A 17,899-nucleotide genomic window follows, 5' to 3' on the forward strand; every position below is an offset into this window, starting at 1 on the left:
GAGTTTTTTTATGATAGCTATTTTGAAATCTCTGTTGTTTAGGTTATGGATTTCTGTGTCTTCCGGGTTGGTTTCTGGGTGCTTGTCATTTTCCTTCTGGTCTGGTGATTTCAGGTACCTTTACATTCTGGTTCCTGTATTGGCTTTATTTTTTCCTAATCCTGGAAATATCTGGCTGTAATTTCCCCCCGCCACCACCAAGTGGGGGTTAAGGGCTGTGTAATCTGAACCCCGTGCACTCTGTCCTGGCTGTTTGCTGACATCCACAGGCCACTTGGTCTGGTCTGGTTGGCTGAGCTGTAATGTCCAGCTTGCAGGGGAGGGGGCTCTCTCTTTTGCCTGCTGGGTCCCTGGCATGGGGGGCTTCTCACTCGGCCCTCGTTATCTGCTCTCCTGGGGTGCTCAGATGTTGATGGTAGCCCTGTAGCTGTTCTGAGTCCTCTGTGTGGGAGTTTCCCACTGACTGAGAGTGCCCAAACAGCTACGGTTTCCCTGCATAGGGCCACCCCTCCCCCCTCTCTGGGAGCAGCATGGACCAGGATCACTGATCTCATGGGGAGGGACAGGAGTTCTCCTTACCTCTCCCCACTTCCTCCGGGGGCCCAGCATGTTCCACTCTCAGATGCGCAGCAGTGTGGATCTATCCGATCTTGCTTTTTACTGTCTAGGAGTCCGTTGTTGGTCTGTGACTGTTCCTTTTGTTGTATCTTATCAGGGGAAGAGTTTACAGGAAAGCTCACTCCGCCATGATGCTGACGTCCTCCCTTCTTTTTTAAAATATTCATGTATAATCAGAGTCTGTGATGAGAATGTGGATTGATCAATAAGAATTTCTTGAATGAACAGGTGAATTAATTGATAAATTAAGAAAATAAATTAAAAAGTCCTTCCCCACACTCAAAATGTGTGGTTGTTTGATCATTAAAATGTACTGTAGAATTTTAAATCATGGGAGTGAGAGGGAGATAGTAACAATAAACTATAATTTTGCTTCTCTTTACTGATTCTAGGAAAACTCACATAAATTTTAAGCCTAATTAATCATGCTAATGCTGAATAAAACAGATGTGACCCTAGCCTCATTCATTCTTAATGGAGTTCCAGGACTGGAAGATACACACAAGTGGATCTCCTTTCCATTCTGCTCCATGTATGTTGTGGCTATTGTAGGGAATTGTGGACTCCTCTACCTCATCTGCTATGAAGACTCACTGCACAAGCCCATGTACTACTTCTTGGCCATGCTTTCACTTACTGACCTTGTCATGTGCTCTAGTACAATCCCTAAAGCCCTCTGCATCTTCTGGTTTCATCTCAAAGAAATTGGCTTTCATGAATGCCTGATCCAGATGTTCTTCATCCATACCTTCACAGGGATGGAGTCTGGGGTGCTCATGCTTATGGCCCTGGACCGCTATGTGGCCATCTGCTACCCTCTGCGCTATTCAACTACCCTCACCAATCCAGTCATTGCAAAGGCTGGGCTTGCTACTTTCCTGAGAGGGGTGTTTCTCATCATTCCCTTTGCTTTTCTCACCAAGCACCTGCCCTACTGCAAAGGGCATATAATTCCCCATACCTATTGTGACCACATGTCTGTAGCCAAATTATCCTGTGGCAATGTCAAGGTCAATGCCATCTATGGTCTGCTGGTCGCTCTCCTGATTGGGGGTTTTGACATCCTGTGCATCACAGTCTCTTACACCATGATCCTCCGGGCAGTGGTCAGCCTCTCTTCAGCAGAGGCTCGGCAGAAGGCCTTCAGCACGTGCACTGCCCACATCTGTGCCATTGTTTTCTCCTACAGTCCAGCTTTCTTCTCCTTCTTCTCCCACCGCTTTGGGGGCCACACAATTCCTCCATCTTGCCACATCATTGTGGCCAATCTTTATCTGCTCTTGCCTCCCACTATGAACCCTGTTGTCTATGGGGTGAAAACCAAGCAGATACGAGACTGTGTCATAAGAATCCTTTCAGGCTCTAAGGATAACAAATCTCATGGCATATGAGTGGACATTTTCCAGAAGAGATAAGAATTCCTGTTTATGGAGGATCTGATAAAATCTTTTGGGAGTACTCTTTTGGCCACAGAGATGGAACTTGTTGAAAAGTGCACTTCTAAAAAATATGTCTCTAGAATCTCAACATCACTGACCAGCCCATCAACTTTTCTATGGGTTTTTTTTCCTTCTCATATCTGTGAAGGATAAGTCTGGTAATTAATCCATGTTTCCATGAGCAAAACCTAAATTGTATATTTTTTATTAAAAACTGAATAAAGTCAAAGGAGATAATCCTGTTTCCAAATACTGATTATAATTTCCATATTGAGAGTCAGTCGTTACATTCCCCTGGAAAATACATGCTATATCTTTTTAATCACTAACAAAATACTTTTATTTCAATGACTACTTCCTGAAAGGGAAGCTAGAAAGTATCCTATGAAGTCATTAATATAACGAATTTTATGTCTCTGGGCATCTTAGTGAATCTATTCCTAGGCTGAATAGATCTTTTCTAGCCAGGACCCACACATTATTTCACTACATCATAATTTGATATCCAGTTTCCTTCAAGAAGGTCTTGAAAGCAAACAGTCTGGAGAGTGAAGTAGATAGTTCTCTTAACCAAATGTAAGAAACAGTATATGTATATAAATATATTAATGATAACAGCTTGTTTCATCTTATCTCTAATTGTGAATCCACTAAGTAAATTAAACATCTCTTTCTAATATTTGATATTCTTCTAAATTAATAAACAAGTGGTAGACTGAACGAAACAATAATTTTATATTAATATCTCATGATCTATGGTAATTATATGAGGAATATAGAATAAACTGAATTTTTATTCTTATCTCTCACTGTTCAACTTAAAAGAATATACCTTGTCTCTCTCTAATTCAGTTAATTATATCTATCAAATTGCATTTAATTATTTAATAGTCCCTCTTTACCATCACACATTTTAAAATCCTACAAAATAACTGCACCTCTTGATGTATAATTATGTTCCATGTATTACCCTATTTCTTTGCTCAAGTTAACCTCAAAAGTTCTAGAACAAGTATTGGTTCATAAACTGGTTTCCATACACTGAGGGCATGGAGAGACCAAGAAAGAGGCAGACCACTCTATATTGGTAGGTGGCAGGGTTAATATCAAGGAAAATTACTTACAAGGCTTGCCTTGGGTGACCCCAAGATGAGTAAATTTTTGCACTCACCTGCCTTCCAGAACTTTAAAATTTATATAGAAACTGTAACAGGGTTCAGTCTCGTATACCATAGAGATGGTGTCAACAACACATTGCTCTCTCAAGGATAGATCCTTGAAAATGGCTAAGGCTGTGGGAACTGTGGGCAGAGCATACAATCCAAGGGTGCGGGTGAGGGTGAGGAGCTTGCAACTGCCTACGTCCATCTCGCAGGTCAACCAGTGATCATGTCCTTTTAATGAACTCCTCCAACAAGTTGTCAAGATTTTCTATCTTTACTTTCTCAACTTGAAATAATTCTTCCCCTAGTTTGTCTTTCTGTGATCCCATCCATCACCTGAAATTGTTTTTGTCAATTTCACCAGTGGCTTCCATGCTAACAAGCTAAATAGGCCTCTTTTGGGACTCATCTAACACTACCTCTCAGGAATATCAAATGAAATTCTGTATTCCCAGTATCTTGAAACATTTATTCTTTTTTACTTCAGAAGCACTGTACATTTTATAATTGTCTTCTCTCTTGTTTAACAGGAAAACATACAAATGGCCAATAGGTATATGAAATGCTGCTCAACATCAGTAATCACCAGGGAAATGTAAATCAAAGCCACAATGAGATATCAACACACATCCTATTAGGATGGCAATTTTAAAATCAAACAAGGAATTATTGATGAGGTTGTGGAGAAATTGAAACAATTGTGCACTGTCAGTGGGAATGTGAAATTGTGCAGCCACTGTGGAAAAAGAGTATGGATGTTCCTCAAGAAATTAAAAATAGATTACCATATGATCCAATAATCCCACATCTGAACATTTATCCAAAAGAGTAAAAATAGGATCTTGATGAGATATATGTACTCTCATGTTCATTACAGCATTATTCACAACATCCAAGGTGTGGAAGCAACCTAAATGTCCATGGGTGGATGAATAGGTAAAGAAATGTGTTATATATATTCAGGTATAAAAATAAGGAAATTCTGTCATATGCTACATCATGGACAGACTTTGAGGATATTACGCTAAGTGAAAAAAATCAGTCAGAAGGACAAAACCTATATAATTCCACTCTTATGAGGTACTTAATGTAGTCAAATTCATAGAAGCAGAAAGTAGAATGGTGATTACTGTTATATAGTATAATAATATTTGTATTATTATGTATGATAAAACTATACATTACTGATGAAAGAATATTTTAAACATTCAATTAAATGGAGAGACATACAGTGTTCACAGATGGGAAGATATCAATTCTCCCCAAACTGATACATAGGTAAAATGCAATTTCTATAAAAATCCCAGCAAGATTTTTTAGACAATATTATTCTAAAATTTATCTAGAATATCAAAAGAATAGCTAAAACACTTGAAAACAAGTAATAAAATGAGGAAACAGTCTTCACAATTTCAAGACGTATAGCTATAGTAATCAAGAGTGGGTATTGGCAGAGGATAGGCATAAAGATCAATGGGACAGAACAGAGAACTCAGAAATAGACCCCCACAAATATGCCCAAATGACATTTGACAAATATGTAAAAACAATTCTGTAATGGAAACACAGTGCTTCGAAAAAGTCTGCTGGAGTAGTTGGGCATCTATAGGCAAAAAAAAAAAAAAAAAGTAAAATACCTCTTCACCTAAATCTCTCAATTGTACCTTATAAATGAATTCAAAATAATGGATTATGAACTTAAATGTAAAATTTAAAGCTCTAAAGTATTTAGAAAATTAATGGGATAAATCTTTAGGATCCAGGACTAGGGAGAGTTCTTAATCTTGACACCAAAACACAGTTCACACACACACAAAAAGAAAAACTAAACTATATAAAAATAAAAAACAGAAACCTTTTGCTCTGCAAAAGACCCTATTAAGAGGATGAAAAGACAAGCTATGGAATGCGAAAAATATTTGCACGGCATATCCAATATACATACACACAACACACACTCACATGCTCAACGGTAAAAAAATAAAATTCAATTATAAAATGGACAAAAAATATGAACAGTCATCTCACTGATAAGAACATACAACTGGAAAATAGACACATGAAAAATGTTCAACATCATAAGCAATGTACAAATGGAAATTAAAACCAGAATAGAATATCACTACAAAGCCATGACAATGGATAAATTAAAACCTAGAAACAACGTGAAATTCTGGTAATGATATGGAAAAACTGAATCATTAATATATACACATATGTATATTTTTATTGAGGTAATATTGGTTTATAACATTATATGAATTTCTGGTGCACATAATTATATTTAGATTTCTGTGTAGACTACATCGTGTTTACCACCCAAAGACTAGTTATCATCTGTCACCATACCCACATACCCTATTGCCCATTTTGCCTGCCTCTCTCCTCCCTTCCTCTCTGGTAACCACCAATCTAATCTCTGTATCTATGTTTCTGTTTTGTTGTTGTTGTTATCTTCCACTTATGTGAGAAATCATATGGTATTTGGCTTTCTCCATCTGACTTACTTCACTTAGCATACACTCAAGGTCCATCATTGATGTTGCAAATGGCAAGATTTTGTCTTTTTTAATGGCTGAGTAGTATTCCATTGTATATATATGCCATATCCTCTTTATCCATTCAACCATTGATGGCCATATAGGTTGTTTCCAAGTCCTGGCTATTGTGAATAATGCTGCAATGAACACAGGGGTAAATATATTTTCACATTTGTGCTTTTCTGTTCTTTGGATAAATATCCATAAGGGGGATAGCTGAATCATATGGTAGTTCTAGTCTCAATTTTTTGAGGAATCTTTATATTCTTTTCCAAAGTAACTGCACCAGTTTACATTCCCATCAGCAGTGTATGAGGGTTTCCTTTTCTCCACATCCTCTCCAACACTTGTTATTTCTCGTCTTGTCTTTTGCTGTGCAGAAGCTTTTTAGTTTGATGTAGTCACATTTGTTTATTTTTTCTTTTGTTTCCCTTACCTGGTAATACATGGTATTCAAAAAGAAACTGCTAAGACTGATGTCAAAGAGCATACTGCCTAGGTTTTATTCTAGGAGTTTTATGGTTTCAGGTTTTACATTCAGTTCTTTAAGCCATTTTGAATTAATTTTTTGTGTAGAGTGTAAGATAATGGTGTACTTTCATTCTGTGCATTGGTTGTCCAGTTTTCCTAGTCCCATTTATTGAAGAGACTTTCCTTTCTCCATTGGATGTTCTTGGCTCCCTTGTCAAGAATTAGCTGTCCATAGATCTGTGTGTTTATTTCTGGGTTCTCAATTCTGTTCCATTGATCTGTGTGTCTATTTTTGTGCCAGTACCACATAGTTTTGACTACTATAGCTTTGTAGTATATTTTGAAGTCACAGAGTGTGATACTTCCAGCTTTGTTCTTTTATCTCAGGATTGTTTTGGCTATTCAGAGGTTTTGTTGTCCCGTATAAATTTTAGGATTCTTTGTTCTATTTCCATGAAAAATGTTTTCAGGACTTTGATAGGGATTGCATCGAATCTGTACATTTCTTTAGGATTATGGACATTTTAACTACATTAATTCTTCCAATCCATGAGCATAGAATATCTTTCCATTTCTTTGTGTCTCCTTCGATTTCTTTCAACAACGTTTCTTAGTTTTCAATGTACAGGTCTTTCACCTCTAGGTATTCCTAGGTATTTTATTCTTTTTGTAGCTATTGTAAATGAGATTGTATTCTTAATTTCTCTTTCCGCTATGTTGTTGTTAGTGTACAGGAACACAACAGATTTTTGTATGTTGATTTTGTACCCTGCAACTATACTGTTTTATTTCTTTATGTCTAATAGTTTTTTGTGTATTATTTAGGCTTTTCTATGTATTAAATCATGTCATCTGCAAATAGTGAGAGTTTTATTTCTTCCTTTCCAATTTGGATCACTTTTATTTTTTTTCTTGCCTGATTGCTGTGGCTAGGACTTCCAAAACTATCTTAAATAAGAGTGGTGAAGGTGGGCATCCTTGTCTTGTTCCTGATCTTAAAGGGATAGCTTTCAGTTTTTCACCATTGTGTATGATGTTAGCTGTGGGTCGTCATATGGCCTCTATTGTGTTGAGGTACTTTCCTTCTATACCCATATTTTTTTTCAGTTTTTATCATAAGTGGATGCTGTATGTTGTGGAATGCTTTCTCTACATCTATTGAGATGATCATGTGATTTCTAGTCTTCATTTTGTTAACGTAGTGTATCACATTGATTGATATGCAGATGTTGTACCATCCCTGTATCCCTAGAATAAATCTCACTTGAATACAGTTTACGACCTTTGTAGCATATTGCTATATTCTATTTCCTAGTATTTTGTTAAGAATGTTTTCATCTATGTTCATCAGTGAAATTAGCCTGTAATTTTCTTTTTTTGTTTTGTCTTTGTCTGGTTTTCATGTCAAGGTAATGTCGGCCTCACAGAATGAGTTAGGAACCATCCCCTCTTCTTCAATTTTTTGGAAGAGTGTGAGAAAAATAGGTATTAAGTCTTTGAATGTTTGGTAGTATTCACAAGAGAAGACATCTGGTTCCGGACTTTTGTTTTTTGGGAGGTTTTGATTTCTGTTTCAATCTCCTTACTAGTGATCAGTCTATTCAGATTCTTCTTTTTTTCTTGATTCAGTTTTGGAAGTTTGTTTAATTCTAAGAATTTATCTATTCTTCTAGATTATCCAATTTGTTAGTACATCACTTTTCATAGTATTCTCTTGTAATCCTTTGCATTTCTGTGGTATCCATTGTAATTTCTCCTGTATAATTTCTGATTTTTTTTTTTATTTGAGCTTTCTCCCTTTTGTTGCTGGTGAGTCTAGCTAAATGTCTGTCAATTTTTTTTTCTTTTACTTTTCAAAGAACCAGCTGTAGTTTCATTGATTTTTTTTCTTTTTCTTTTTCTTTTTTGTTTTTACTCTCTACTTCATTTATTTCCACTCTGATTTTTATTATTTCCTTTCTTCTGTTCTTTTTCTAGTTACTTTAGTTGACTTGTTAGATTGTTTATTTGATAATTTTCTTGTTTCTTGTGGTCAGCCAATATTTCTAAAAACTTCCCTCTTAATACTGCTTTTGCTGTATCCCATAAATTATGGTATGCAATAGATTCATTTTCATTTTTCTCTAGGATTTTTTTGACTTCTTCATTGAGCCAGTAGTTGTTCAGTAGCATTTTGTTTAACTTCCACATATTTGTAGCTTTTCCCGTTTTCTTCTTGTAGCTGATTTTTAATTTCATATCATTGTGGTCAGAAGAGATGCTTGGTATTATTTCAGTCTTCTTGAACTTATTGAGACTTATTTTGTGTCCTGATATATTATCTATCCTGGAGAATGTTCTATGTGCATTTGAAAAGAATGTGTATTATGCAGTTTTTGGATGGAATGTTCTGTATATATCTACTAAGTCCGTCTGGTCTAACGTGTCATTTAAGGAATAATGTACCAAAGTTTTCTTACTGATCTTCTTTTTGGATGATCTATCCATTGGTGTAAGTGGAATGTTAAAGTTCCCAACTATTATTGTGTTGCTGCCAATGTCTCCTTCTATGTCTGTTAATAATTACTTTATATATTTAGGTGCTCCTATATTGGGTGCATAGATATTTACAAGTGCTATGACCTCTTGTTGGATTGTTCCCTTTATCATTATATAATGCCCTTCTTTGCCTTTGTTATAGCTTTTGTTTCAAAGTCTATTTTGTCTGATACAGGTAATGCTACCCCAAATTTCTTTTTGTTTCCATGTTCATGGAGGATCTTATTCTATCTCTTCACTTGCAGTTTGTGTCTTTAGGTCTGAAGTGTGTCTCTTGTGTGCAGTGTATATATGGGTCTTATTTTTTTATCCATTCAGCCACTCTATGTCTACTGATTAGAGCCTTTAGTTAATTGAGATTTAATGTAGCTATTTATCAGTTGGTATTTATTGCCATTTTATTACCTTTTTTCTGGGTGTTTTAGTAGTTCTTCTCTCTTACTTTCTTCTTCTCTTGCTCTCTTCTCTTGTGATTTCATGGCTTTCTTTAGCGTTATGTTTGGCTTCCTTTCTCTTTATTTTTTGTGTATTTTTATAGGTTTCTGGTTTGTGGTTAGTCTGACTTTCATTTGTAATAACCTATGTAAATAACAGTCTATGTTAAGTTGATGGTCTCTTAAGTTTGTCCTCTTACTAAAAGACATATAATTTTACTCCCCCCCACACACATTTTATGTTTTTGATATCATATTTAACCTGATTTTTTTGTGTGTATCCCTTACCTCTTATCTTGGATATAGATATTTTTATTATGTTTGTCTTTTGACGCCATATAGCCTTTGTAGGTAGTTTATCCATTACCTTTACTGTATTTTTGTCTTTACCAGCAAGTTTTTCTTTGACAATTTTCTTATTCCTATTTGTGGTCTTTTCTTTTCCACTTAAATAAGTCCCTTTAACATTTCTTGTAAGGTCAGTTTAGTGGCAATAAACTCCTTTAGTTTTTGCTTGTGTAGATAACTCTTTATCTCTCCTTCCATGCTCAATGATAACCTTGCTGGGTAGAATATTCTTGACTGTATATTTTTTCCTTTCAGCACTTTGAACATATGGTACACTCTCTTTTTGCCTGTAAAGATTCTGCTGAGAAATCTGCTGTTAGCCTTATGGGGTTTCCTTTGTGTGTAACTTGTTGCCTTTCTCTTGTAGCTTCTAGGATTCTCTCTTTATCTTTAATTCTTGACATTTTAATTATAATGTGTCTTGGTGTGGGCCTCTTTGGGTTCATCTTTTTTGAAGTTCTCTGTGCTTCCTGTATCTAGATGTCTGTTTTCTTCTTCAGTTTAGGGAAATTTTCAGCTATTATTTCTTCATATGGCTTCTCCACCCTTTGTCTCTCTTCTCCTTCTGGGACACCTATAATATGGATGTTAGTATGCTTGATTTTGTCCCAGATGTTCCTTAGACTATCCTTATTCATTTTAATTCTTTTTTCTTTTCAGCTTGAGTGATTTTCTCTACTCTTTGTTCCAGATTGCTGATCCATTCTTCTGTGTCATCTACTCTGCTATTGATTCTCTCTGGTGAATTTTCTATTTCCATTATAGTAATATTCAGTTCTGATTGGTTCTGTCTTATATTTTTCAAATCTTTGTTGAATTTCTCACCATGTTCATCCTTTATTCTCCCAAGATCAGTGAGCATCCTTATGACTATTAGTTTGTACTCTTTATCAGGTACATTGTTTATCTCTGTTTCTTTTGGTTACTTTCCAAGGACTTGCCCTGTTTCCTTATTTGGAGCATATTCCTTTTTCTCCTCATTTTCCCTACTTCTCTGTACTCATATCTCCATATTAGATAGATCACCTATGTCTCCTGACCTTTGAAATATGGGCTTATGTAAGAAAGAAATGCCTTTTGGGGCCCAGTTGTGTTCTTCCCTCTCATTACCTGTTCAAAGTGTTCCAGGAGTATCCCCTGTGTCGGGTATGTCTGCTCTTATATTGTGGCAGGGTTACTTTTGTTATGGGCACACAGATAGTCTAGGCTGCCCCCTGGGCCAGATGGTTGTAAGCTCAGTCAAATATCGCTGGTATGGTCACTTTATTGAGTTGGGCAAGCCTGGACATGGTTCACTGTGAGGTCTGATAGTGCACAAGTACTGCTGTTTTTCAGTTAAGTGAGTCAGGCCCCCAGTGTGACTGGTTGCTAAGCTCATAGCTCAAAATTACTGTAGCACTCCATTGCAGCTCTCTACAGCACAGTTGTTGTTAGCTCTCTCAGGATCACAGGTGGCTGGGACCTGCCCCAGGAGCAACAGCACACAATCTTTTCAGGTGTTGAAAGTTGTGGAAGATACCCTGTGTGGCTCTTTGAGATGCCCAGTGTTAAAAATCCACTGCCACTGACACGCCCCACCACCCATGGGCCCACAGACCCCACTAACAAAGGCCCACCCCAGTCACCCTACTTCAGAGGTCCCACACAACCTGCCTACATGTCCCACAAGGGGCTTGTTGATGGGTAGGGCCAGTCCTTCAGATGGACTGTCTACCCTGGCTGTGCTGGATTGAACCAGTGGCCTAGTGGGTGTGAAAACACCTGTTATAACAGGCTAGAGGAAGAAATCAAATGATATCTGCCAGTGTCCCTGTCTGCATGACTAACTTGAGTCACAATAATGGCTGCCACCAGAGTCTCCATCCCTGTGGTAGTGGGCCCATCTGCCTCCTGCCTCTCTAACATGTGTTCAGAGCTTAGTGAGTCTCTTTTACCAATGGACTATGCAAATTTCTTTCTGGTGATTCTATGTTGGTTTTTGCAACAGGTGAATCTGTTCAAGAACTCTGTAACAGTGGGTTTTTCTTTCTCTAAAGTTTGATGTTTTTATTGGGGCATTCCCTGTTCAAAGCCAAAAAAGCCAAGTAATATGGAATCTCATCTCAGTTGTGCTGAATCTAAAGGCTGAAACGCTTATTGTGGCACAGATCCTCACTCAGACCCCCATGCACCTCCAGGGAAAGCTTGGTACCTATAAGATTACTCCAAGCCGTGAAGCACCACAGCTAGGGTGTGTTTTCTTCCTCAGCGTTTTCTTCCTCAGGTGTATTTCTGTCTCTTCCACCCCTGTCAGTGTTGTTCCTTATTGTGTGGGTTCTTGTTATCCAGTTTCCAGACATCTCTCAGAGAAAATTATTCCATAGATAGTTGTCAGTTTGTTGTATCCACGGGAGGCGGTAAATTCATAATCCTCTTATGCTGCCATCTTCCCATAATCCTGAATCACTAATATAATGCTAATTGGAATGTAAAATGGTACCACAACTCTGGAAAATATTTTGATAGTTTCTTAGAAACACAAACTTGGAACTCTGAGACAACTTAGTAGTTACACTACTGGGCATTGATTCCAGAGAAATAAATACTCATTTTCACACAAAAAACAATAAACTGTGAGTGATGTGAATGAAAATGACAGAGTAAGGATAATAAAAAGTCTATCCCTAACAAAAGCAATGGATAACAGGAAAAAAAAAACTGTCAGAACCAAATTTCTCGTAACTCCTGATACTAATCAAAAGCCTAAAGCAATTATGGGACTGCTTAGTCAAGAAAAGATAGCTTAATCTCAGTAAGACAGCTTTGTGGAATTTTTTAAATTGTGGTAAAAGTCACATAAAAAAATTACCATTTTAATCATTTTAAATGTGCGATTCAGGGGCTCTTAGTACTTTCACAATGCTGTGCAACCATCACCACTATCTGATTACAGAATATTTAATCATCCCCTCAAAAAAAATTCATGCATTTTAGGTAGTCAATCCCTTCTCCCAGCCCCTGGAAACCACAAGTTTACTTTCTGTTCTATGGGTTTGCCTATTCTCAATATTTCACATAAGTGGAATAATACAATACGTGGCTATTTGTCTCTAAGGTCTTTGAGCCAGCATAAAGTTTTTAAAGTTTATATTATTTGATCCTTTTTTCATAGTTCCTACCCTGACTTAGTGAGTACTAAGTACTCAATGATGTTATTTAATTAGAGACACACAAAATAAACGAATAAAAGAAGAAATGAACGGATGTATCAATGATTGAACATTCTGTGCTTAAGTACTTTTGTCGTGTATCATCCCACAAGTTCTTACATAGAAAGAAACAATATTCTACAATAAATATCAAAATCACTCATTTTCATTAAAACTAGTTCACATTCATTTTAATTCATCTCCATTAAATATACGCTCACATACAAGTGTACAAACATAGATACATGTATATGAAATAATTTACTGAATTAAGTATTACGATATAGCAGTAAGAATGGAAAGCTTCCACTCCTTTCCCTCCTCCTATCAGGGTTAGCTTGATTGCTACACAAGCAGCTGTGTCTCTAATGTTTTGAAGTATTGCCTTGGGATATATAACACACATTTTTCTTAAATAGTCCCAGATATCATGGGATTTAGAAGTTGAGGATGCTGTAGGTACATATATTGCAGGATTCTGATTTTTTTGACCAAGATCTTGAACACCTGAACAAGATTGCATTCAGCTCACCGTTTTGCTACCCAGAAACTAAGGTGCTAAAGAACATACAAAAGTGAGATTACTAGCAGGATTTTTTTCAGGCAGTAAGATATAGTGGAGAGAGGTTTTGAATGTATATAAATTGTGTATGATATTCTCAGAAATACAGATTTGAGTCCATTCACGTGTTTAAAGGCAGAAGTGTTGTGAGAAGTTAGGAGGTTAGAAAACGTTTATTTCCCCAATTTTCAGATTACATTTCGGTTTAACTTTCCATTATGATTATAAATATCTATAACCAAAGAACCCTAACAAAATATTAATCGTTGGTTCTGTTGCAATGGAAGTCAGATATGAATCACCATGACACGAAATGAGGAAAGAACTAGAAAACAGTTGTCCAGCATAGTCAGAACACTCTTGTTTTTTACCTGCCCTCCACTTTGTTCCTCACAATGAAAGCCTAATTTTTTTCTTGGTTAATTTCTAAAGAGACTTAGTTATGACTGTGTTTCATCCATTTTCGATAACAACACTTGCTTGGAGGGACCTACGCTCATATGTAGAAAAGATCATAGGTTTTAAAGATTGAGGACAGTCTAGTGAGAAAACCAACTTATTGTCAATGGGGTTTGGGAATGAAAATAGACAACAGGTGATATCAAAGTTGCGCTTTATAAATGATGACATTCATATGTTAATGTTACTATTGCAAAATAATTGTCCACACCCACAGCAAAATACTTGTTAATTTCCCTTGCAAGAAAAATTAAATTATGATGTATTGAGATCATTTTAAGTTTGTTTTAGAAAATTTCTTACTTATTTTGTGTTTAATAGTATTTTACTTTGGCATAAGTTTGGATCTCTAACTGACAGTTTCATAAATGTATTGATGATGGGATCTAAAATTATTGTGTAATAAGAAAGTCAATCTTAGTAATTAAAGATATATCTATAAAAAGAAAACACAAGGATATTAAGGTTATTTATCTCATATTTAGAAAAGATATTCTTCAGAATACAGCACAAGTAATCTCAGAAATATATTGCCTATTTTTAAATTATGGATAGCTAGGGGCTGACCTGGTGGTGTAAAAGTTAAGCTTGTGTGCTCTGCTTTGGCGTGGATCAGGGGCACAGACCTACGCGCCTCTTATCAAGCCACGCCGTGGTGGCATCCCATGTAAAGTAGAGGAAGATGGGTACAGATGTTAGCTCAGGGCCAATCTTCCTCAGCAAAAAAGAGGAGGATTGGCAACAGATGTTAGCTCAGGGCTAATCTTCCTCAAACAAAAATTTATGGATACCTATACTTTTCCTAATTTCTCTACTTGCTTCTGTTGCATGGATACATAGAATATAAAGAAGCTGTGGTATATTCACACAATGGAATACTACTTAGCCATAAGAAATGATGAAATCCAGCCATTGACAATATGGATAGACACTGCGTGTATTATGCTAAGTGAAATAAGTCAGAGGGAGAAGGTCAAATATAGTATTATCTCACATGTAAGTAGAAGATAAAAACAACAACAAACAATCACACAGAGACAGAGATGGATTGGTGGTTACCAGAGGGGAAGGCAGGAGGGAGGAGGGTGAAAGGGATGATTAGGCACATGCGTGTGGTGATGGATTGTAATTAGTATTTGGGGGTTGAACATGATGTACTCTATGCAGAAATAGAAGTATAATGAAGTACACCTGAAATTTATACAATGTTATAAACCAATATCACCGCAATAAAAAAAAAAGAGTTGACTATATGAATGTATTAAGACACACGAGTAGTGATATTATTTTTTCAACTTATGACAGTTTATTATACACTAGCTAAATATTTATCAAAAATAGATTTCAATGTCTATTTTATTTCAATGGTAATCATATATATGGATAAACATATGCATTGTGTACTTATATAAGATTTTTATAGGTTTTTTGTTTCTTTTAATGGTATCTGTGGAAGCATTCAAACATAAAGTACACATTTACAAGCCTGACAGAAAAAAACTTAATAACAATTTTGGTATTCACAGAAACATAATTCTTATATTGTAAACTCTTAGTACTCTTTTTTCCAGTTGAAGGCCATCCTAAAACAAGAAATTGAGGATCAGCTAATTAGCTGCAATATAATTTAAGTGATTTCTCTATTTTTTAAAACTTCTACTGTGTACTAGCAAAGTAAGAAAGAGAATTATTTCAGTACTTTCTGAGAAACTATAGCAAACCTAGAGATGAAACAATTTAGTTCAACAACTTCAATTACGCTGTGTCAAGCCTTTCTTTTCTTTTTCTCAAAAATGATCCTGAATAACATTTTCTTGCTTTTATTTCTGCATTGTCTGAAATTAATATTTCTTCCCAAATTTTATGGTGTGTTGTCTTATTTAGTATGAGTTCTGTTTACCAAAAAAATTTTTGTGCATATCTTGAGTGTGGTCATCTTTCTGAAACACTTCTTTTTTAAAAATACACGTACTTTTTAAAAATCACTCTCAACTGGAACAAATTTGTGGTGTAGTTTTAATAATTGATCCTTATTTCCCAAACCAATACATTTATTTTGCCTAGCACATTGTTTTTTCTGCTTTCTTGAGATTTCCTTTGTTTTCTCTATTTCACAGATTTTATTTTGAAATTTATAATTTCTGGTGATTTATAAGGTAGACATTATGGTTTTATTTTGTCTGACGGTTCCCTTGTGCCTTTCCACATAATATTACTTAGACTACAGCATTTAATTTACTAATACCTAAAGTCAAGTAAAAAATAAGATTTGCTAATTCATTAATAGGTGCATTTATTCAAAAATATTTGACAACTAATAGATAGTGTCTTGCTATATACTGCAGGCTTAAAAAGTAATCTGTCCTAACATTAAGAGTTTTATTACATTGTGAATGATTCAAGAAATAATAAGAGTTTTATAATACCATGATGTTAAAATGGTGAAAGAAATTGATTCCATCAATTAATTTATTCCTTAACTATAAGCGTGATACTTTGCTTATTACAGTATACTAAGAGGCTTTAGAGGTTAGTTCTCTATCTTGTCCAAGGGAGAGCTGAGTCTTCAGGAATAATGTCATACTAAAGGCTTTTTTTTCAGGGGGCAGGGAGCAGAAAGAAGAGGAGATTGCAAAATTGCAAAGCTAAAAATATCAGCATGCTTTGAGTAGGAAATAGCAAAGAGCAGCAAGAGAGAACATTGCTCAGTCCATTTTGGTTTGTCAGAAACCTAAGCATGCTTCAGGTCTAGGAACAATTGGCTATACCTCTTGGAAACTTTTCCTGATATGCCTCAAAGTTGACTTAGTTGTCATTTCTATATGCTCCTATATGACTCTTAAAATTTTTGTAATGACATAAGAAGAGATCTTTGAAGAGCACTATTATGAACGTGTTCATCCTGTGTTTCTTTACTATTTCCAAAAAGTTGTCTTTTGCAGAACCCAATCTGTCATCCTTTGGTACAAACACATAAAGATAAAACAGAGATTTAGGTAGAACAACTGAATAAAGAACAATTTGATATCTCCATTTCATCCACTAGAATGTTAACTATCATGTGATGGTGGCTCTAAGTTTATTCTGGGGAGAAACTTTAAACAAGTAATATGAATGTGTATACATCAGGTGTGTTGAAGGCCAAGGATGAGGACTCATAAAAAATGTGAGGATTGAATTGAATATTCATATTTAAATGTGAGATCCTCAGTACCTTTCTACTACTTAACTCCAAGAACACTGGTAGCCAGTCATAAAATCCTCCAGGATGCAGATTATGGATTCTTTTCTGGAAAAATTGAAAACCTATGAACACTGATAAGTAAGAATGTCTCCAATTAAGTAGAGCTCCCTACTTGAGTAGTCTAAGCAAATTCTACCAATCGATGAGTCTCACTCATCCCCTGGAGTTTCAAGTCAGCTTTCTATAGTCTCTTTCTTAAGTGTGAATTAATATTGAAGGATTACCAGACATGAGAAACTCCTTCAAAGTAAAAGAAAAAAATGGCTATAAAAATAAATAATTGAGGGGCCGGCCCGGTGGCGCAAGCGGTTAAGTGCGCGCGCTCCGCTGCGGCGGCCCGGGGTTCGCTGGTTCGGATCCCGGGCGCGCACCGACCCACTGCTTGGCAAGCCATGCTGTGGCGGCGTCCCATATAAAGTGGAGGAAGATGGGCACAGATGTTAGCCCAGGGCCGTCTTCCTCAGCAAAAAAAGAGGAGGATTGGCGGATGTTAGCACAGGGCTGATCTCCTCACAAAAAAAATAAATAAATAAATAAATAAATAATTGAAACTTAGATGATATGGAAATAATATATATATATATATAGTCAGACACAAGATTCAAGGAAAATGAGATCTTGGAAATTTGTGAAATTATACAATAAAAAATGTCAATATGTTTGGAAGCTATAGTTGAGGAACATTTCTAGAAAATGAATTAAAAAAATAGACAATGCAATGAAAGAAATTTAAAAAAAGGAAGAGAATAAGCCCTGAAGATTCAGTATCTGACTAAAAGTAATTATAGTAAAATAACATGGACATGGCAGGGAAGAAATTATCAAAAATTAATATAACGAAATTTCCAATACCATAGGTCTTAGATTTAGAGATTCAAAAAACCCAGCAAGTGCC

At 35.9% G+C, this 17,899-nt stretch overlaps 1 protein-coding gene across 1 annotated transcript; it reads left to right on the forward strand.

The window, feature by feature from the left end:
* The first annotated feature begins 1,043 nt into the window (after nucleotides 1–1,043).
* Nucleotides 1,044–2,009, forward strand: LOC131408071 (olfactory receptor 52N4). The gene has a single exon (XM_058544637.1). It carries the CDS (start codon nucleotides 1,044–1,046, stop codon nucleotides 2,007–2,009), a length of 966 nt encoding a protein of 321 aa, XP_058400620.1.
* The last annotated feature ends 15,890 nt before the right edge of the window (nucleotides 2,010–17,899 follow it).

Source organism: Diceros bicornis, chromosome 7, assembly GCF_020826845.1.
Source record: "Diceros bicornis minor isolate mBicDic1 chromosome 7, mDicBic1.mat.cur, whole genome shotgun sequence".
Taxonomy (NCBI): domain Eukaryota; kingdom Metazoa; phylum Chordata; class Mammalia; order Perissodactyla; family Rhinocerotidae; genus Diceros; species Diceros bicornis.

What these genes read in the sequence shown, in the direction of transcription:
- LOC131408071 (XM_058544637.1), top strand. Translation starts at nt 1,044, where the DNA reads ATGCTAATGCTGAATAAAACAGATGTGACCCTAGCCTCATTCATTCTT.